General features: G+C 39.5%; 2 protein-coding genes across 2 annotated transcripts in view; one reads left to right on the plus strand and one right to left on the minus strand.

Annotated features, from left to right (window-relative positions):
• The first annotated feature begins 1,494 nt into the window (after positions 1–1,494).
• LOC104491680 (beta-1-syntrophin-like) lies at positions 1,495–5,372 on the plus strand. Its single transcript, XM_010134137.1, has 3 exons — positions 1,495–1,688; positions 3,472–3,662; positions 4,938–5,372. The coding sequence occupies exons 1-3, from the start codon at positions 1,535–1,537 to the stop codon at positions 5,028–5,030; spliced, it is 438 nt and encodes a 145-aa protein (XP_010132439.1). The 5' UTR covers positions 1,495–1,534; the 3' UTR covers positions 5,031–5,372.
• Positions 5,373–12,110: 6,738 nt separating this feature from the next.
• The window catches only part of MTBP (MDM2 binding protein), a gene marked incomplete at its 5' end in the record, with an annotated part of 27,427 nt that continues 16,914 nt past the window's right edge, over positions 12,111–22,623 (minus strand). The window contains 6 exons of the mRNA XM_010134138.1: positions 12,111–12,146; positions 13,627–13,692; positions 15,759–15,872; positions 17,139–17,385; positions 18,617–18,883; positions 21,622–21,717. Coding sequence (XP_010132440.1) covers positions 12,111–12,146; positions 13,627–13,692; positions 15,759–15,872; positions 17,139–17,385; positions 18,617–18,883; positions 21,622–21,717 — 826 coding nt within the window. The remainder of the gene's footprint in view (positions 12,147–13,626; positions 13,693–15,758; positions 15,873–17,138; positions 17,386–18,616; positions 18,884–21,621; positions 21,718–22,623) is intronic.

Below are 22,623 nucleotides of genomic sequence, written 5' to 3' on the forward strand. Positions count from 1 at the left end.
TGTAGAGGCAAAAAGCCATTCGGGGAGGCTGCCTCTGTGGAAGAGAATTACTTGTCCAGACACAGGGCCGCTCCGGCCAGATACTCTGCATCTGTCCTCCCGGGCCCTCCTGGGACCATGAGATCGAGGGGGATGCTCAAAATCCAAAGAATCCAAAGAATCCAAAATCCAAGCATGAACAAACATTGCAGACCTTCTAGGGGGTGTGAAAGAGGACGCATCTGTTCAGCACAGTGCACATCCCAAATGTCAGCACGGACTGCCAGGCAGTTGGGGGAAATTTCAGATGCCCTATGGTTAGCATTTCAGTAACTGAAACGCTGAAGTTGTTATTTGTCTTTCCTTTCTGCTTTTTTTCCCTATTAAAACATCTCTGATGGCAAACTTGTACAGTGTCAGCTAACAGGCAGCTATTCTTCCAGATGCAAAACAATAATTTGAGGGTGAATTAGCATTCAGTAGATGATTAGTATAATCTAATGTTTTATTCTTCAGCACAAATACTCTACTACCATGCTACGTACTTTCATTATAGTCTCATACGAAGTATATTGTTTGCCTATAGAAATGAAAACAGGAGACACAAGACAGGAATAAGCTTTTCAGAAGGATGTCATATTGTGTCCCCTCTGAGGGGTATCACAAAGAGTGATGAGGTCCTCTGGATTATTCTTTCGGCTGAACCAGTGTCATGTCTCTGAGTGAATTCTGTATTTACTCTCCATTCTTCTTTGGGGAGAAAAAAACAAAACAAAACAGCAAAAGGGCTGTCTTGAAGAATTAAATATCATGCCGTGTTGATTTTCTCACTCAAAAAATATCTCTTGTGGTTACTATTTGCCCAGATGAGCAAATGTTTCCTGGTCAGAGAAGATCAGCTGTTGATGCCAGGCAAAAAATTGTCAATTGCAGCAAAATGTGAGAGAATTTTAGATTACAAGTATCTGCAACATTTTGCACTTTACAGGTTCTTTATGGGAGAAGTATGCACAAGACAGTACTTTGGCATCTGCTAAAGATGTATTTTACAGAACTTCTTACTTTACCTGACAGCATTTATTGTTGAGTTTGTCTGCAGATGATTAAGCTTTACAGCAAATGCCACTTGACATTGAAAGTTGGATTCATCTGCCTTGTCTGGGCGAGCACCTGTGTCTATGGACCAAACCCCACCGCTACAGACCAGTCACTGATTTAGCTTTTTTCCTCATCCAAAGTTGTGTTTTGTACAATTCATTAGGAAATTTTGGGACACCCCCATCATCACCTGCCTGTCCAGCTGCTTCTGTACTCGCTGCCTTGGACCTTCATTCTTCTGAGCATCGCTGGGAGTCACTTTACTCTCAAATACAGAGGAGATATGAGTTCTTGTGCTCTTAAAAATGTGCATTTAGAAATGTACAGAGCAGAGCTGTGCTTAGGTCGGAATTTTGGCACAGTGTGCTGTGTCAGCGTCTTAATTCCCTGATGTATTTTCAAATCCAATTGCAGGTTGGTCCATTCTGGCCCAGGAAAAGGCTCACCGCAGTCAGGGATGGATTTGTCTTTCGCAACCCGTACCGGTACAAGGCAAGGCATTGAAACCCATCTGTTCAGGACGGAGACTAGCCGAGACCTCTCACTGTGGACGAGGAGCATAGTGCAGGGCTGCCACAATTCCGCAGAGCTCATCACGGAAATCACCACATGTGAGTAACACCTACGGTGCCCTGTCTCCACACCTCCTCATGACACTCATGGCTAGTTCAGTCGTCTTCTGCTAGAGGTGGTTCCTTTTAAAAAATGTACATATATTTAGGGTTCCATGTGTTTCAAATATTGTTCCTGTGGTTTCTGAGCCAGTCTGAGCTGGTGTGGTGGTACCTGTGGCCAGTGACCCCGTCACTGTCAGCCTGATTTTTGGTCTTGTTTTTGGCATGTTGCTTCAGACAAAGTCTGTAGTCAGCCATATAGTGCTGCATGTCACGGAGAAGTGATCATCAGAGGTTTGTCCAGAAACCCACAGAAAAGAGCATTTTTCTGAGATTCGGGAGACTCTTGAGAGCCTGGCAGGAGTTTTGCTAGCAGAGGGAGGAGGCAGAGGACGACTGGCACATTCACAAGCGCAAACTGGTCATTTATTCACCTACCTCTGCACACTTGACAAGCATGAAAAAACATAAACTGATCCAATAGCCACATTTTGACAACTAGTCATTTCCCTCCATGAACTTCAGAGTGTCACTTCTCAGCACTTCCATACATGCAAAATCAACTGGACTGAAAGTAATCAGCTGCAGATACTCTGGAGTGATGCCCCGTTCAGCCAAGTAGCTGCTAGCCAGGAGTGGCTCTGCGACTTCGAGACTGTGCCTTTCTCTTGAGTGCCCCCAGCATTTGGGATTCCTTCTCTTGGTAGACCTACAGTTGGCAGGACTGTTGAACATTATCTCCACTCGTTACCTAAAAATGTGAGAGCAAGAGCCAAAGCACAAATCTGCTCCGTGACCAAGGGTAGCTCCAGCTTTGTGAAGCCGTTGGGTCCAGCCAGCTGCTGCTGAGCACAGGGACACCTGCCCGTAGGCCGCCAGACCCTGTGCCTCACAGGGAGTCAGGCTGCTTTGCCTCTGACGTGGAAACCAAGCAGAGTGTTCAGTGGGAACCACCTCGAGGGCATGTCCGTCTCCTCAGCCTAGTGACATGGATGCCTTTCTTTCCAACAGCAAGAGGGCATCAGCACCTTCTTTTATCGCAGTGCTTTTATCCCAATGCCTGGACTCTTCTTGACAGAATTGTTCACAGGGAAGTGGTGGAAAAGAGGATTTGGGATGTGAACACCTAAACTCTTTATTTTTTAATTTGGCCTATGTTTCTGAGTGAAGGGGAGGATGCAGACTTTCTGCTGCAGTAGCTATTACAATTATCTGGGCCCTTTTTCAATTACCATGACACTAATGAGAACTCAGGAGTGTCTTCATCTCTGTCAAAATACTTGAAGGAAACCCTTACAGCTTTTAATTTTCTTGTGCATTGTGCGCCACGTTTATTGATTTTGGCTACATCTGGCAGATGCAAGAAGAGTAGGTGTGACTTTGTCAGGAGGAAATGCCAGCCTGAGCTGGCATGAGGTTTTTCAGTAGGCTGGATAAATGTCAGTGTGTAGATGTACACTGCCACATGGAGAACGTGGTGAATAACTGTATGGTTCTAGTAATAAGTATGTAATAATAACTGTATGGTTCTAGTACAGTCACAACTGTACAGTTGTAGCCTGTGTGTTAATGCCATAACTAACAAACCTTGCTTGGACGCTGCACAACAGAAAGATTTCTCTTGTTTTTCCAGCTGTGCAGGTTTACAGTTAGAGCATGACTAGCCGAGTTTTAGGAAAGGGTAGTTTCTGCAGGATACTGTTGAGATCAGATGTAAAATGCAGATATCTGCAGCAAAGTGGAAGAGCGATAACAGACTAAAATTTTTTTCCTCCTTCAGCTTGCACATACAAAAGCCAGGAGTGCCGTTTGACCATCCATTACGAACATGGATTCTCTCTTACAACTGAACCGCAAGATGGTGCCTTCTCTAAGACAATTGCACAATATCCCTACGAAAAACTGAAAATGTCCTCAGATGATGGGATAAGGATGCTTTATTTAGACTTTGGAGGAAAGGATGGAGAAATTGTAAGTACTGTGTTTAGCAAAGTGATGTGCGTTACCATCTCTTTGGTGGTCCTCCAGGCTGTGGGGATGGAGGAGCACTAATGGAAGTTGGACTAGAAGATTGTTGTAGGTCCCTTCCAACTGAAATGTTCTGTTCTGTTTTATTCTATTCTGTAATAGCTGGCCGGAACCAGGTTCCAGTCCCAGCATTTAGACACCATGTTTTCTATTACAGCATGATCATTTGGCTTTAGGAGATAAACTAAAAGAGAGAAAATGGTAAAACCACGCAAGCAGGGATAAAAGATTTTTTACATTTAAGAACAAATTGTATCTCTAAATAGCCAGATGTTACAATTTTTATATGTATCCGTTTCACTTTTTAAATGCTTGTGATGGGGAGAACTTAAGAACGAGATATTATTAATTCCAACGTACACGTAGGGACTTTATGTTACGACAACAAGCTATGCCTAAGTTAGCTGTCCCAACGCCTAACATTAAGGGGCTTATTCCTATGAGCAGTTCAGATATCATAAATGTAAACATGGCCTTTCCTGCCAAATTTTTTCAGCAGTTCCTGAGCACGCTGGGTGCTCGATTCTTCACATCACTTTTGATAACGTGTACTCTCCAAACTGCCTGTTGTCTGGCTTTCGGAAGGGAATTTGTTACTAGCCCTCAGTAAAGTTGATACATGACTGGTGGAAAGACAAATCTGGTTTGTTCTGATGTGAACCTACTGTTGAACTGTTGACCACTCTGACAAGTCTGTCATGCTTAGTAAGCATGTGGTGAGATCATCTGAACTATGACTATGGAAAAAAAACCTCTCAGCTCAGTCTCACTGCAAAGATGAGCAACCGTGCAGCATCAGCTGTAGTACGCTGCCTTCAGCTGTGATCAGCAGCGGATGCGCTGGGTATTGGACACAGCAGTCCCACCACCATCCCTGGTCAGAAACAGAGCCTGAAAAGATGGAGGGGTTGAGCCTCTTGGAAGACCACTTGCAGCATCTGACTGGTTTCTGCTGCTTACCCAGGTGGATGCAAGACCAGAGGCACCAGGATGTTATCTGCTCTCAAGATGTTTATTATTTTCTTCTAGTAACCTAAATATTTGCAGCTCTGCGCAAAGAGAAGACAGTATGTTGTAATAAAGGGCTGTTGTTAATAGAAGCCTGTTCACAATACTGGGCAGCAGTTAATCAAGTACTCAGTACATGGTGTTTATTTCATCTGAAATCTAATCTAATCTAACCTAATCATACAACTTGATTTCTTTCTGTACTTTCAGCAACTGGACCTTCATTCCTGTCCAAAACCAGTTGTGTTCATCATTCATTCCTTCCTGTCGGCCAAGATTACAAGACTTGGCTTGGTGGCATAAGTGGGATACATCAGTTTCTTCAAAGAAAGACGGAGTGACCATGCTCATCTGAAGTACAGTCAACAGCAGCAACCCGTACCAGCTAGCAGCATCTACCAGCCTGGGGTTCAGTGCTGGGCCTTGGTCATTTTGGCAGTCTTCCAAGGCCCAGGTTTCATTTCGATCAGCTAAAGAGGTGGCACGACAAGGAAAACAGTGGATTTCATTGTAAATAATGGGATTTTAAAATCCCATATGAGGCAGTAAAAGCGTGTAGTACCATACTTGTAAATGTTTCGGAATCATAAATTGTGCCTATTACAATGTACTTGTTTATATAGGTTAAGTAAAGGGCTAAGCAGACAAGAATGGCTGTTGGTTGTGACGCAAGCTCAAGGTTGTTTGAGTAGAAGTTCTCCACCACCTGAAAGTAAAATAGTTTCTTCTGTACTAACCCGTGCACCACATACATACAGATTTTTCTTTTGGAGTGCTGTCAGAAGCTGTTGCTTGAATACCCAGCAGAGCATGCAGATAGGCACCTTTGAGTCAGATGCTCTAAAGCAACCCAGCTGTGCTCAGTGAACAGCTGGAGGGTCCCTGCCAAGGAGCACTTCCAAATTGAATGATAAAACATCTTGCATACATTCCTATTGATGGACCCAAAGCGAGACTAGCTATAACCATGTATTGAGCTGACTGTCAGCGGGGCGTAAGTAGCAGCATCCTCAAGTTACTTGCATCCATGTTGAAGCATGACCTAAGCTTCTGCCAGCATGTGTCCACAGCTGCTTTCCAACAGAAAGTCATGCTGAGTTTCCTACCCCTACTGCGTCATCCCCTGTTGTGTGGTCTTGATAGAAGAACAAATGTGAGGAAGAAGGAAAAGTTGTTTGGTTTTGTTCTGGGGTTTTTTTTGAGTTCTCTAGATTAGATCAGAAAAGTTAGTCAGGCAGCTTTACAAAACTGAGGAAATGCATCAGGGCAGGAACACAAGCACTCCCAGAAAAGCCTTAAAGTGGAAGGAACTGGTCCTACGAGCATGATTTCACAAGTGCAGATTTAGTCCTTGAAATGTAAGACGTTCGCCTCACCATAACTCACTAGTTTCTGTTTTGCACCAGAGCTTGCTGGTTTAAGTCAAAACATTGGGCACAAAGCGGGCAGCAGGTAGGAGCGCTGGCCTTCACTGCCAGAGATCATATGCACAGCTTGCACCTGGAACTACTAAACTGGCTTGATGGGGTTGGGTGGGAACAGAAAGAAGCAGAACAGGGATGGTGTTTATGTTGCTCTTACTTTATAAATAGAACTGCTTCACAGGGTTGGGGTTTTGTTTGCTTTTACAGTTTTGCCTTAAATCCACGCTTTGAAGGACAGGAACTGTACAGGAAATAAAAAATCCAAAGTCTCTAGAATTTGACTGTCATACTACAACACTTCTCTTATTCTTGAGAAAGTGTGTTATAAGTTTCAACATAGTTGGGCTGGCAAAGAGGAAAATTAAAACCAGTTTGGTTCCATGTTGTTTTTCAGCTAAGAGAGTTAAGCCTAAGTCATGCCGTTTATTCACAGCATAGGAATTAGTTTGTGGTGGTTTCCAGAGGTGTCTTAATCATCAAAACTAATTAAAAATTTAAGACGATGGGCTGAATTCACAAATTCAGAAAATAACCATAGAAGAACAACAGCTAAATCACCATTTGGAAGAGCAGCCCCACTGCTAGCACCTCCCGCCCGTCAGAGGCAAGCCTGGGAGGGGATTCACCTAGCTGTGAAGTCTGTTTTTACTGTCATGGTACTTGTACTTGAAAATGAATTCCTTGTGTAAACTCACAAGGTAGGAGATAACATGTTACATAACCTGCCAATAATTTCCAAACGGACATGTCTCACTTAGCGACCACTGCTGTTCACATAACTTTCTGTGGCAGTTACTTGGGTCTCCTTTGGCTTGGAAGCTTCTAGAACACCTTCTGAGAAGCTGAGAGCAGTCGGTACGTTGGGAAACTGGGTCTTTTGAGTACGAACTCGCATCACATCGTCGTGTCAAGTTTCTAAAAAGCAATTCAGGACATTTTTATTGCTGTTCCAAAGTATTACTTAAAAATTTGGACGCAGGCTCCTATAAAAGTTCCAGAGATTCAAGTGAGAACGTGGATACTGTGGGGTAGGTTAAATACATACGTAGACTGTACTGCACTATTCCCTTGCTCCTTTAACACTTACAGATCACTGGAATGTTATACTTAACATGTGTGTGCATTGTAAATATGACAAATTCCTATATTAGTACCAACAATTAAATGACACAATATGTAATCTGAGGTGCTCAGTACTATATGAAGTATAAGTGAATAACTAAACAGTTTGCAAAGAAAATTCATATTATATATATTTATAGAAAAATTAATAATTACAGATGCTATTTCTTCATTTTCAGATTTTGGACTGATCGATATTTGGATGAGATAGACAAATGAAATATGGACCTACTCCACATTTATAAGAGTACAGTTAATATTTATATTTTAGAGGAAAAGAATATATTTAATAAAGTCATTTATTGGATTTTTGTGAGGTGAGCTTACTTTGTACCCAAACGGGTTGTTTGGGAGTCTGAACTTTGGTCTTGGGCTGGGGAAAAATACATTTTAAACCTTGGTCATTCTGTTAAGAATTCAGTTACTTGACAGAACTGTTCATCGTATAGATGGAATGGCTTTTAAAAACTAATTTAAAACTGAAACAAATATATTTATGTAGTGTCAATGGTACATTGGTGCTTTCTATCACGTAAGCTCCATGTTCATGTGATTGATAGTGGCGCTGCTGCTGACAGGCTGAAAGCGTAAGTATGCAGCGTGGTTTTTTGCTGCTGACATTTACTGAAAGGCCACAGGGATGTTCTGGGGCAGGTTGTTCAGACTCACCTGCTGAAGTTACAGTGCTTTCTCTGTTGCTTACATTTCACTGGACAGTTATAGCGGTTATAAAAAAAAACAGAACAGAAACTTCTGCTCAAGCTTCTGCATTCAAGGAGTGAGGCCAACGTGTGCCTCGCTTAGCTCCTAAAAACGGTTATGGAAAAAAAGATGGTTTCCTTCTCTTCTGCTTTAATTCTTAACTTAGTGGCCCAAAGAGAAAACCTAACTGCAGGATTTTAAGTCTGTTATTCCAGTCTGACCTGAGGTATGGCAGAGTAGCCTCATGAAAATCCTAAAAAGGGGTATTCCAGAATTTCACTCTTTTCACAAAATACTGGCTGTAAATCGAACAGTCTGGTCAGAAAGTCTGTGTAGCAGCTTCACCGTTAGAAAGACCTGGATATGTATTGGAATATCTGTGTTGCTGGAAAAATGTGGTATTAAGTGTTTGTTAAAAAAAAATAAAAGAAAATAAAGCTGATCTGATTGTGTTCAGGGAAGCACACTGCTGTTTCCTAAGAGTTTTGCTCTTTAAGCGGAACTAGCATTTCTCTTAGGATACTTCATAAATCGGAACACAACTCTTTACGCACTACCCAAAACGCGAACCCATTAACAAAAAGAGCGCTTTCCCCTTCTGCAGAAGGGAAGCATCCTTCTTCCCACAGCACACCGGAGCACACCACACGCAGCCAGCTCTTCACGTTCGGGAGCACAGCTGATCTGAAGCAGAGGTTGATCTGAATTCTATCTGCAAGACTTCTCAGTGTTTAAACTTACCCATGTTTAAAAGTTATTTGGTTTCCGTGGAAGCAGAATTGGAGCCTAAACAAACAAAGCACTCCAGATTGCTGTACTATCATTGATTTCTGAATTTATCTTATTTTTCATAACAGCCAAACTGGCAGGTGTGTAACCAGGCTATTTAGTGCATATATATATATATAGACTATTACTATATTACATCCTACGATACATGCACACACACACTATTACTGTATATACTATTACTGTAAAGTAATTGGGAATTGTATCCAAAACGGACAACTTGAATTCAGTGGTAACTTTGATTTCAAAGAGCAGATACGAATGTACTAGCAAAATTACCAGCCTGCATGATATAACTGAACCCCTAGATTAACCAGGGCAAAAGTTTAGTTTAAAAGCATGAAGGGAAGAACATGAAATATTTAAGCAACAAAGACAACAACCTCCTGTGAACATATAAACTACTTTTTCCACCTAGAATCAGCTTTTCAGTTTATTTGCTTTATTAGATTTCTGTGCTTGAGTAAATAGAGGCATTAGAAAACAACTCCCAAGGGAGAACTGGAGCATTTGTGAATTTGGAAAAGCGTTTGTACCCAAGTTAAGTTCTGTGGTAGCCCTGTGATAGTCATCATGCAATTGTTGCAATACTAGAATAATCATCTCACCAAATAATCACAACTAGATCAGTGTTGTCTTAGTCCAGTCTTGTATAAGGGCATAACTTGGATTATGGGTAGAACATAAATGTATAGTGAATGCAACTTATATCCTGACTTGCAAAACCATAAAAGCACCCAAGCCTTCTACAGGAAAACAGATATAGGGCAGACAGGATTTGGGGTTCACCAGCTACAAAAAAGAAAATAATCTGAAGTTCAGAAGCAAGGATTGACATTACATTCTGTATCACATAAGTCACAACACGTTGGCTGAGCTGCGGGAACTCTTGATGTGGAGTTTTTGGACTGTGTAAGATAATTGGGTTTAGCACTGTCACGGAAGACCAGGTCAAATTATTTTCTGTGCTTTTCTGTAGGTTAAGGGCATGCACAAGGACAGTTACCATAGCTCGAATGGGACACAGTGTTATTCAGCCGCAATAACAAACTAGCTACTCTAACTCACCCTAAAAAACCCCCAAGATAATAAAACACAGTGTAAATGAGACATGGGCAGCTCCGCGTCAGCTCAGCACTGGGAATCGTGCAAACAACCAGCACATCAAAATGCTTATGGTTCCCTAACTGCTTTCCTGATGATCAGTTCAGGCCAGCCTTTGAATCCACAGAATTAAATAAACCAATAACCATTGGGTTCTACTTGCTCTTGAAGTAAGTTTGTACCTTAATCCAGGGCTCACTGTAGACACCATAGAAAAGTAAGGGAGGAATGAGAAAATAATACAAAATAATTTTAACCCCCACCATTTTATAGAAGCCCTTCTACAGATACCTGAAGACAGTTTTCCATTAAGAAAGCCAGTTAAAGATTAGTAATTATTTTCCTAAAAGAGATTTTCTTTGCTCGTGGCAGCCAGCTGCAAGTATTTTATGAAATGCAGAATTTCTGTACTTCTGTTTATCAATTTACACATAATATATTAACTACAAAGTTTATGTAATTACAAGTCTATAACCCCAGAAAATTAAGTAGGAAATACAGCTTTCAGTGGCTTGCTTTAGTATGTGGACAAAAAGATCAGCATTCAGGCTGAAGAGATGAGATTATAACTTAGGGCTTTTCTCTCTGGAAGTGGAGACTTTAATATTAGTCGTTAAGGAAGATTAATGTCTTGATTAATTTCTTGGTTTCTGTCTTGACTGCAAAGAAATGTGAGCCGTACACAGTAATCAATACATTGGAGCAATTTCATGCATGCGCTTATTAAATAATTATTTAAATATGCCCCTTCATTGCATTTCTGTTGTATCAAACCAGTAAAGCCTGGATGCTGTGGATGCGTGGCATATTTCAGACAAATGTAATCCCACTCTAAAGAATTTGTGTTTGTCCTGGGCTACGACTAGAGCGCACTGCCACAGTAAAACATCTTAGAGTGCGCAGAGTGCAGTTAAAACAAGTACGCACCTATACACAGAAGGTCTTGTGGAGTTCAGGAGAAAAAGACACATAAAATTGGAACAAAGGAGTGGAAAAGTTAAATGAAAGATCCTGTTATATATTAAAACCTCATTAGGGCTTGGCTTTACACAACACAGAATTAAGCAAAGGATAATACCACAAAATCAGGGGGGCTCATTAGAGAGTAAGTAGATTTTACGGTATTCTCACCTACACATGGTTTAGTTCAATTACTTTTCATAAGAATAAATTTCATTTATATTAGCATTGCTTAATCCTTTTTCCTTCCTGGATAATACTGCAAACAGTAACACTGCATCTATCAATTTTAGTCATGTTGGTTTATATGATGAATAGGAAATCCCTACACTGAAAGCTGTAAAATATTTTTGGGTTTTGGTAGGAACGTCTCATCTCAACATAATACTAACCTGAATAATTACTCTAGTACAAGCCAGATGCATGTCTAAGACTTGAGCAAACTGAGGCCAAATTTAGTATTTTACTGTGCTTGCCACTCAGGGAAAAATTACTCTTTCCACTACATTTCATCACAGCATGCCAGCTCTTTCACAGCTCTCACAATCATCATTACCACTAGCATTTTGATTTTCCCCTCCACCATGGAACAAAATCTCAAACCTCTGTTAGAAATGGTTTCTAAGGGGTGTTACAAAGAGTAGACATGAAATTATACTGGAAATCCAGCTCGTGAAAGCTTTAAAGGGACCTTGCAACAAGTTTCAAAAGACAAGTTTGGTTTTTTTTTTTTCTTATACTACAATAGAGATAATTGTGACTCAAATTCTAATTGTGTTTGCTTTCCTGCAGAACAGGAACTGTTCTTAATTATTCTATAAAATGGCAATGGTCGATGCTGTAAACAGCTGTTTATACAACAAGTAGCAAAAGAATAGAGGTCTTCACACAAAAAGGTAAAACAAAGTAATTTTGTTGTTAAAATTAAACCTGGTGGGGTTTTATTCACTTAAAAACCAAATATACTGGTTGAAAAACATACAAAGCTTTATCAAACCAAATCAAGGTATATTCCTTTTAAGAATCAAACATAATAAATAGGCATATAAAATAAAACCTTTTTCATTTGAATTTTTTTTTAAATTAAAACTTTCAGTATAAAAATTTCCAAAACATGCTACTGTACTTGAGAATTGAGTCCGTATGATTACGCTGACCAATGTCCTTCTGGTGTACAGATGTGTGTGCGCGTGTGTTTGGCAGTATAATGCTTTTCTTACAATCTCAAGTGCTCTGTCTCTGCTGTTTCTAGGAAGGTGTGAATAGTGTCCATGCAGTACTTCTACTTGCCAGTCTTCTCCAAAACCCATTCAATCACCTGGGAAAATAAATGAGAAAACATGTTTTCTATAACTCTAATTCTTGAAAGCAACTTAAGAACATCACACATACTTTATCAATTCTTTCTTTATCACCATACTTATCACCATCTCTCTCCCACTTACTAAACAGGATTTAAAAGTAATCCATTCAAAAGAAGAAAGAGTTGTTAATGAACTGAGAGGACACGGCATTACTGGAGAATTAAATTTAACTTTACAGAATGCTTTGTCTTTAGAAAAAGGCATTTTTAGATCCCTTCGACTGATCTACTTCACCCCACTCTCTCCATGTACTAGCAACAAACTGCACACACAATGCTCAGCAGCTACAAACCAATTCCTAAGCCACAGAGGAAAGAAGGACGGGTAACCAGCGCCCTGCTGTAGCCACCACCACTACTGCTGCTGTTCCCCAAACAGGGTAGTTGATCAGACCACTGACTAGTCCTGGGCAATTACATTTTTTACAGGGTAGTTGCAAAGTGTTCTCTAACACAGGGAGGCGTGGCCACCTTAAGAGATCTCTTTTGCCATCAGCGAACACACATAAAACTACCAATTGTCTCCCCAGACAAAGATGGTGGCATACCAGCACAATAGTCCAGTTCAACACCAAACATCACAACCGATGTAGTTTTTGAAACCTTATGATCTGGGGGAAGCAATTCATAAGGGATCACCGTACAGAACAGAGTGGGTATTGCTCTCGTAGAATAAATTCCCTGGGGATCTAGCACTTTCCTTCAGACTTCGGGGTTTATTATTTAACTGCCAAGTCCAAAATCTTTACATTTATGATTTTGAAAACTGTACTGTAAATATGCACAGTAGGGTTGGGGTTTTTTAATTATTTTTTAAATCAGGGAGCCACTTCAGTATGTTTTTCAGAATTCAAATGAAAGAGTTACTTAACTTCTGGAGGGCAGTATTTACTCCTGTTATTTGCTCTGTGCTGCTGTTCACATTAAGTCCCACCTTACACACAAATAATCTCATCTGATATCCCTCATGCTTACAGTTATTCCCAAGCTTAAAATTACTAAATTTCATTGCTTCTTTTAAGAAATTTATTTCATTTTATAGATCCATTTATTACTTCCTAACCTTTGAAAAGAAATGTTATTTCCTTCAATGCAAGGCAAGAAGAATTCCCTAATGGTCCAGACTTCTTTCAAATGAAGAAAAACCTCATCTCTCTTTTTTTTCCCCAGTGATATGGAAACATTTATTGCCTTCATTTCCATTTCTCATCACACTGGAAGCTGTAACTACAATACCATCTAAAACATGAATATATTGAACTGGAAATTTTGCCAAGGGACTACCGATTGAAAGAAACTTTTTGTGACATCAGAGAGTGAAACAAGACCCACAGCCAAAGGAATGCATCTCTTAAAACTGTGGACTAAACCATCCTACAGGCGAGCTGTCAGCCACATTTCACCTTAGCTGGTACGAATAAACTAATGGTCTTACCTGTTTAGCATTATTATTTGCTGTTTTCTTCATTTCATCAAGAAGTCCTCTAGAGGTTTTAAGATCCTAAATATGAAGTACAAAGCCACAGGAATTAGCAAAATCATATGCTCATTCTAATTTGGATTATAAAAGCCCTAATAACTAGGGAGGGTGGGATGTTACTCATTTTATCACCTTGTTCAGAACCACAGAAGAATTATTTGACCTTGATTTTTTTATTTTAAAGAAATAATCTAAATCTACTCCAATGGGTTGCAGCTTTCTCTATAGCAGTCCAAACCCCGTACTCAAACATACAATTGAGTTACACTGTTCCTTCCATAACTTCAGAATTTTAATTTTTTTTTTCTTAAACAATAGTCAAAGTTCTTACACTCTTGATTCAAATCTTATTTCTGCATAAAAATGGAAATCAACTGTGCACTTAGATTGCAACACAGAGTTCTGGAAAAGAACAGCGAGGAGGGCATGGAGAAAGAAATTAAGTGCTAGAAACAAAAAACCTAGAATGGCTTGTCAGTTTTGCAGTCCAATTTTAATACAGTCCAACCTAATCCCATCTCTTAAATAAAACAAGTGCATAACTTAGTTTTGCTTTCTCTGTAGGCAAAGGAAATTAATTTATTGCCTGTCTCCAAAGGAAAGTGATACCTATGACACCATGCTTTTGAAAAGGATTCAAAGGGCTCCTATGGACTTGGGGCTGCAAGACAGTTCAGGAGAACAAAACCTGCTGCATCTCTCTCTAGATCAGGTTTCCAAAGGACAGGATCACTGCACTATCTTCCTTCCTCTTCTACTTGGAAAGAAACCGTGAATCCATCTGATTTGCCCTACTTATCCCCACATGCAGGTCTTTCCGATTTTGGATTAGGTCTTCATTCAGGACATATTTTAGGGAGATTTTGAGAGTGCTTACAGACTGTGCAACTGTGTTCTAATCATTTAAGAAGTTGGTGATCATCAGCAAGATGTTCTTATTGTCTCTGTAAGCATTCAGCCCTTTTCAATTGCAACTTCATGTAGCTTAAATCACTGTTACTGAAGGTGGGCTAAGCTGAGTTAGGTCACAAATAGTGGTAGGCTAAACACATGCAAACGAACAGAAACAGCAGCTCGGCTTGTGAGCAATAGCTTTTAAACACCTTGTACTGTGATTTAATTTGATTGCTTGCCCACACTAAATAACATGGGCTCAAGCTCTGACTCACAAAGTCTCCCAGTTATTGTGGAAAGAATTCTCATCTCTTCCTAAAAAGGAGGTTGATGTAATTCTGCAGGGTGTTGCCAAGTCAGTATGTGTAAGATAGTTGTGCACACTTACAATACATTTACAAGGACTTCTGTGAGCACGTCAGGGAAGTACAATTTCTGACTCGGTTGTGTAAGCTACCTATTGAGTCAGCAGTCTTTGAACAAGGGAGAAGCTGATCTCTCAGTTGTGGCTGGGAGATAGCAATATATATAAGCATGACCTTACCTACCAGACTACTGCTTTAACACGTTATCTCACATAAAAGATTACTGCTTTGTAAGGTTTAAAAACAAATAAACTATGACCAAAATATATTGTAAAACTAGGTTCTGCATTTGACAAGTTCAAAGGTTATCCACGCACTCTACACAATGCATGACCAGGAAATATTAGCTAAATCAAGTCTGAGTATCACACAGTCCATCTCAAGTATTATTCAGGAATGGCTTCACTTCACTAAGAACAACAACTGTAAAAGCATGTCTTCTAGTTACCGATGTTGGTGTATTTTTCTAGCAGAAATTAGAACTATGAAAATATGCTACTCTCTCTCTGGGAAACTTAGTAGCCGAAACCAGCTGCAGTGTTACCGTGTGGGAAATGCTATCTATACTGGCCTTGTTTTGGTAGCTTTAACCAAAACACTCACCACGTGGGGTCTAACCCCTTTTAACCAATTATAGTGCTTTAAGAGCTGTGTGCTGTCTGTGTAACAGAGTCACTATCCAATCACCATGTAGTTAGTCGAGTGGACAAGAGTCTATAAATTGGGATGTAATGTAAATAATAAACGGGTCTCACTGCACACCGCATTGGCGTTGGGAGTGATTCGTTCCACTTCAGCCTGAGCCTGCCGTTTCGTGTCGCGACATACCTGTAAGTAGAACTTTGATATCTCAAATAGACGCTGGCTGCATGATGCAAAGCACTTGTGATCCTCTGCAATTCCGTGTCTTTGAAGAGTCTTAGAAACCACCTCCTTCAGCATCTTGAAAAAAAACAGACCCACACTCAGAAGTTCATCCTGGTTACTGGTATGAAATATTGTCCAAAGGAAGAAAAAAAAAAACAAACACCACCAAAAATTGAAGAGTCTTAGAAACCACCTCCTTCAGCATCTTGAAAAAAAACAGACCCACACTCAGAAGTTCATCCTGGTTACTGGTATGAAATATTGTCCAAAGGAAGAAAAAAAAAACAAACACCACCAAAAATCCCCCAAACACCCTCTCTTTTTTGATCTTGCCTCTGTCATCAATCCATTGGCCAAATACAGCCAACGCACTGAGCAAATTTGGGCAGAGTTATTTTACAATCTATTTCCATTTCCTTCATCTCAAAAATTAAGGAAACGCTTACCCAACAAAGCAATGTAATTCACATGGGGCGTGCAAGACAGAAAAAAAATTGTTAATGGCTTGAGTTTTCTCCAAAATACTATATACATGCATACATAATTTTTCTTTATATTGATATTCTTGTTTGACACATCCATATTAAAAAACAATTTAAAAAAAATTCAAACACTACAGTCAGATTAGAATATTTACTCTGACATTCTTTATATCAGAGATATTAAAACTTTGCTGTAGGTCTGAATGAGTCACACCAATTTACATTTATTTGGGCCATCCCCACTTGCCTGTGAAAGCACAACATCGACACGCACGCAATGTCCTCTCTAGCACCCTGGGAGTATGTTAAAATTCGTATCACCAAGCCAGGAACAATTTCATGCAATGCATTTTAAAAGTGGCATTCCTTATATATACAGCTGTTAACTAAATATTATTGCACCAAAATATGGACTTGCACTCAATTAATGGACTTGGACAACTGTTGGAATATCTTTTTATTCTAAGAATGGTCTGTTCTTCCACAACAGCTGACCCTTCCAGCACAGATATTTCTTTGCTGCCTTTAGGTTTTATATTAATTTTCTACATTTAATTGACTCCTATTCATTGATATCCATTCCCACCTTCTTTACTCATAATTGTTTTCTCTCTCAGCCTTAATTTTCTGGACATGACATAATACTCCTTACATACTGTCTCTCACTCCTTGCTTCTGCAGCACACTCGTCAGTGCCTTCAAGGTTCACTTACACAAGTGAACAGAATGAAATTTAATAATAACAAAAGACAGATGAAGACAGTTCACTTTGAGTTAAAAAGGAAAAGAAAAAAAATCAAGTCACATGGAAATAGGTTAAGCAGATGCTACTTCAGAAGCAAACAACATAAACCTTTACCCTTGTATGTTTCTGAGATCTTGATTCCTTAGCTGGTTTTGAAGACTCAGATTCAGTTGCACTTATATGACTTGCTGACCCAGCCTTAGTGGTTACTTTGTGGGGTTGACCAAGCTGTTTCAATGGCATTGAAGCTAAAGAAACTGATCTTTCAGAGTGCCTCCTTGTTACAGCAACTGGATAGTGACTCCCACTACTTCCACTTGCCTGAGAGAGGAGGGAATCTGTACTCTCAGATTTGGTTAGCCTGGAAAGGCAAAAAAAACCAACAACAACAACAAAAAAAGGATTAAAAGAACTTTTAGATTTTATGCTGACTCTTTCAGTGCCTTTTTTTCTGCGACAGAGTCTGCTGCTAAGAGTATTAAGTGCTGTACGTTCTTGCAAACAGCACCTGAAAACAGGCGACAGGATTGTTACATAATTTTTTTGTATTAGAAGAACATTTTACTGACTGATTTGTTCTCTGAGACATAGACCCATTGCACCTCTGATTAAAAGTCTAGAAAGAAACTGAAGAAATGAGATAACTAAGAAGGGAAACTCTTTGGAAAAAGGGGTTGTTCTGTATATGGACCCTTCATCTAGATAGCTTGTTTGCTGGCCTCCATTCTCATCTCAAGCTAAGGCAAAACTATCTAAATTTCTTTTGGCCCTACAAGAATGTCACACCTCCTCTTTAACTAGAACATTGTAATGCTTGATCCTTCAAGAATGTAAGAATGTTCATAATTCTGAAGCTCCAAATTACGAAGTGCTAACTACAGTCACATATTCTTTTGGACTATTCAGAAAGCTGCAAAAGATATGGATATTCCATAAAAAACCATACCTCTGTCAAAGGCTTACTGTGATTAGATTGCAAAGGGTGTCAAATTGGCAAGAAGGAAGAAGTGAAGTATTACAGCAAAAAGTGAATTCAGAAGTAGTGTTACATAGCAGTTAATTTTTTATTGACACAAAGAGTTTTCATCTTCAGAGTGAGGACAAGGTACAAAGACAAGTCTTTAAAACTAGACTTCCAAAAAGGACTTTAATAAAAAAGGCTGACAATAAGTTTGAATTTTGGTAGGTCATCTTATACTACCAGTCCTTTGGATTAGTAATTCAATTATTCCGTTTGTACGGTGCTTGGCTTTCTAAACCTTCAGTTGTTTATTTGTACTGCAACAGCACTGTCAGTTTTGGTCCTAGATGAGGCTACCTGTCATTTTTTCAAAGGCACTTGAGATTTTGCAAGATACCACTCCAAATCTCTTAAATAAAAGGCACCTGTGCTGCATGGTTTTGATTAATCTAATGCTATCAATGAGAGGCCACACTTGAGAAGAAAAATGAACCTACAGAAGAGGATTAAGCAACTAGAACATTTGTCTAGATAGCTTCACTAAAAACTTTTTGAGATGAAAAAAAGATACATTTCACAAGAGACTACTGAAATATTTCATGCTAAAGATTTATTTTATTCAGTGCATTACCTTTTATTGGGATAAAAGCAATCCAAGTCTTTTGATCTGTGTTTTAGCCTTGATGCCTCTGTTTTGAATTCACATTGTAAAGACTCTCCATCAGGGACACTTCCAGGCTCTGACAAGACTGCAGGAGATGGGAGAGGACTCAAGACAATTGGCACAGGGCAACACTCCTTGGTGCAAGTAGTCTGAGTTTCATAGCGAATAAGACGAGTTTGAAGTTCAGCATATCCCACATCTCTCTCTAAGGCTCTTCTGTTATCTAGACAGTATCTAAAATTGAAATTGGTGAGAAATCCGTGACAGGCTCTGCTTTATTACAATCAGGGAAAAAAAAAACCAAAAAACCAGAACAACTTACTTTTGACTATCATACAAACTCCAAACCTTTTTTTTTGTTTGGACTGGTGTCAAAAAACCCCAACCAAATCAGACCAGAAAACAAACCCCAAGATTTCTTCAGCACATATGCCATAAGAGAATCACACAGGAAATGCCTGAAGTACAATATGCGCAATTTGCAAGTTATGAGTATTTCAGGGATCTCAAAATGCAACAATACTGACGAAAACTTAGAAAGACCCACATTGTGCCAAAAACTATGTTGCTGTGAGATTGTATTAATTGAGTGTGAGGAAGACGGGCACGGGAAGTGTTTTAAATGCTACTTTGCTAACTTCACTCTTTGACAGTGCAACGTTTAGCTTTGTCCCAGACAAGCACTGCTATACGAATGATTCACATTTTTTAAATGCTGAAAGTACAGAAGTGTCACTGAACAACACAAGCTCCCAGCTTCCTATTGCTTACAAAGAGTAAGTGGTTTAATCAACCAAATCAAAAGAAGAAACCACTGGAGCTGAAAGAGAACAAATGGTGAAACATATTCATGAGATTACAACACCACAAAATGCATCTTAACTAACTTTTCGCTTGTGTAAATTTCTTGCAAGAGACCCATGTTTCATTGCTCAGTAACTTTACATTACTTCTACTGCAAGGAAAGACAACAGCATTATCTAATATTATTCCATCCTTTTAAGAAGCATTCTGAACAATGCGGGCTATCTCTCAGCCCACCCTCCAAGCTCCTTAGAAATGTTTCCTATTCTTAGCAACTCAAGACATATCCTTTACTTTCATCTCTTTTTAACACAGAGTCGCATTAAATTGCTAGATCTGATTTTTCCATTTTCTTCAGAGTATTTTCATATTCAGGGAGAAATTCACTTTCCTAATAACAGACCAGTGAATCCTTCTACAGCTGAGTAAAATTTTCCACTAGAAATAAATTAATTATCTGTTAAGAGTAAGTTCTCTTAAATCCCAAATTTCAAGTATTTAATTTTCCTTATTTGTATTCTCAGACCACTGAGTAATCACATACCCTACAAAGATAAAAAAATTTTTCTCTTCAGAAGTTAAATTGCCATTTTAGTCACTCTGCTTTAACAGCAATTACTTTCTCTTTGCAACACAGGATTCAAGTGTTTGGCACAGGTTCATTACACCAGAAATTTGATTTAATCATAACTGCTACTCCTGGTTTTGCTGACAAGACTTTACTTCCAAACATAAATACGGCAGCTATGCAGATGAAAACTGCAATCACAACTGCATGGTACAAGCCACATCTATTCCAAAAGACTGTATGATACTCTCACTACGATACATTCTGGTCATACAGCTGTAGATTCCCCCCTTTCACACCAGTTTCTACCACCTCACTCTCCTCATTCCCTCCCTTATTGCTAACACATTCCCCTTGTTACATTAATATACCACGGTCTCCTTCCTCTCCACAGTGTCCAGGCCTCTCTGTGGTCTCTACCTGCCTATGTTGCTATGAGAAGAGGCAGTGCAAGCTGCATGGTGCTTGATTTGAATCGCTGACATCAGGCAGGTCAGGAAGCTGCCACATACCAACAGACAACGGCCAACACCTTCCTTCCCAAACCTGTGAGGACAAATCTGCGTTTCTCTTATCTACCCAGCTGGCCCTCTGTGCCTTTTGTTACAAACCTAAAAAGGCTAACAGGCTCGTGAGTTACCATGTAGAGAAAGAGAAGAATCAGAAAGCTGAACAGATAGAACGACTGCTTCCCTTCCCTAGAGAATGTGGCTAAAATTAACAGTAGATACTAAACACAGGCGTAACCAAACTGTTTGCACAATTGATAGGAGAAAAATACCAGCAGTATCGTCAGTCACATTCTGATAATCTGAAAATGAGATTTTAGGAGGTGGCAGAAATTTGCATGAAGACCGAACTGCCTGTGCTTGGTATCCACTGCATTTCTTAATACACACTGCATTAAGACTAAGAGTCTGTATGCACGGAAGAGTCACACTGATCTACTCCAGTGTTAGCGTACGTCCTTTTCGTCTTCACCTCAGTGACAATATTTACACTTTTCTCAACAATTTTTATACAACTACATTATATGATGTTTGCTCAATGAAGATTTGACAAATATCGAATGCTGGCTGGAACTAAATACAGTCCTAACCATATAAATCCTGTTGAAGATTCTAAATGCTAACACTCGCCTGCTGGTGTTTTCAGGTTCCTGAATGTACAGCTGGCTTCCCAGCAGGTCTCATAAACCTCGCAACTACTAGTCTGAAAGTGCCTACAATTTAGTATCAAAGTAGTTCACTCATGTGCTGCTCCAGAGATTCGATATGTACCAACGAACCCTCTTCACCACGCCACTTCTAGATCTGAATTAAAATTTTCAAGAGACACTGAGAATAGCTACAGCAGTACATCTTACAAAAAAAAAATTTAAACATTTTCACATTATCGTCAAGACAGAAGTGTTGCAATTTAAAACAGCAAATAAAATAAAGCAAGAAAAGGAGAGATGGAATGTACAAAGTTGTTCCAACAAAGGAAAATGATACATAAAGTTTTCCATAGTTAATGTCCATGTTGCTAGAAACATTTCTAATTATACCTTGACCGGAAGCTGAAATATCATTTTGGGAAAAGAAGCAAGGAAACTTACTCAAGTCCATGATAATGACATCCAGCTGCTTTTTCAAAAGGCAAAGCTCTGAGCTTCCGGGGCGTAAGCTCTGGTGTCAAAAGGAACACATTTTCACTGTAAGGAAGAAAATACAGATCTATTTTAGCTAGATACAATCAGGATAAATTATACTTTCAGAAGTCAGAAAAAAATGCCTTGACATAGGAAGACCAAAAGAGCCCCTGGTGTAGAGCATCAATGGAAAATTAAATCTTTATTGAGGTGAAAATTTAAGTTCAACTAACTAATACCTACTGAGATATTATTACAGAAGCTCTTAGAGATTTTAACCAGTTTAGAGGTCACTTCTCCAAATACAGTATCAATAAATCCAGGCAACTATCACTCCATTTCAGCCGAGTAGTAGAACGAACTGAGAGAAACCAGGAACTAACCTCCCATTCCTCAATCCAGTGCTATAATCAGTGAATTCTTTCCCTTTGCTTTGAGTTGTTGTCTCACCTAACAGTCACCTTTCCCAGGCTTCATAACCAACCCCTTGTCTCCTGTGATATTTGAATTCCAGCTAGTAACTCTCTGCAACTAAATCATATCAATGTATTTGAATGTATTGCAGCAGAATAAAGCACAGCAAGGCAGACAGAAAGAGCTTGCTACCAGATCCCAGCATACCCTGTAAAGTCACATCTCATTTATCTCTAAAGAAAGGAAGAGATGAAAGCGAGATGTAGCAGTATCTCAAACTTACACATTGCTTCAAGCTTTAATTGTATAGACTGTTTCTGCACCATTATCGCTGGAAAAATCATGTGGGAAAAACACCCAGGAAAGATGGGATACTGAATCTAGCAAGATGATCATTTAGAAAGACTGTCAGCCAAACCTATCAAACCTTTATTCAGGCTCAAACACGGGAAACAAATGAAAACGCCTTTAAATTCACCAGTCTCTCATAAAATCTCTTTTCTCCTTCTGCTGGTTAGGGAAACTCTCAGTCAGTCATTATTCACATTTCCCTAC

The sequence above is a fragment of the Buceros rhinoceros genome, unplaced genomic scaffold (assembly GCF_000710305.1).
Source record: "Buceros rhinoceros silvestris isolate BGI_N320 unplaced genomic scaffold, ASM71030v1 scaffold9134, whole genome shotgun sequence".
Classification (NCBI taxonomy): Eukaryota; Metazoa; Chordata; class Aves; order Bucerotiformes; family Bucerotidae; genus Buceros; species Buceros rhinoceros.

Coding starts and splice junctions, on each gene's coding strand:
- LOC104491680 (XM_010134137.1), top strand. CDS start 1,535: ATGGATTTGTCTTTCGCAACCCGTACCGGTACAAGGCAAGGCATTGAA. Junction 1,689..3,471: donor CATCACGGAAATCACCACAT/GTGAGTAACACC, acceptor TTCCTCCTTCAG/CTTGCACATACAAAAGCCAG. Junction 3,663..4,937: donor GAGGAAAGGATGGAGAAATT/GTAAGTACTGTG, acceptor CTGTACTTTCAG/CAACTGGACCTTCATTCCTG.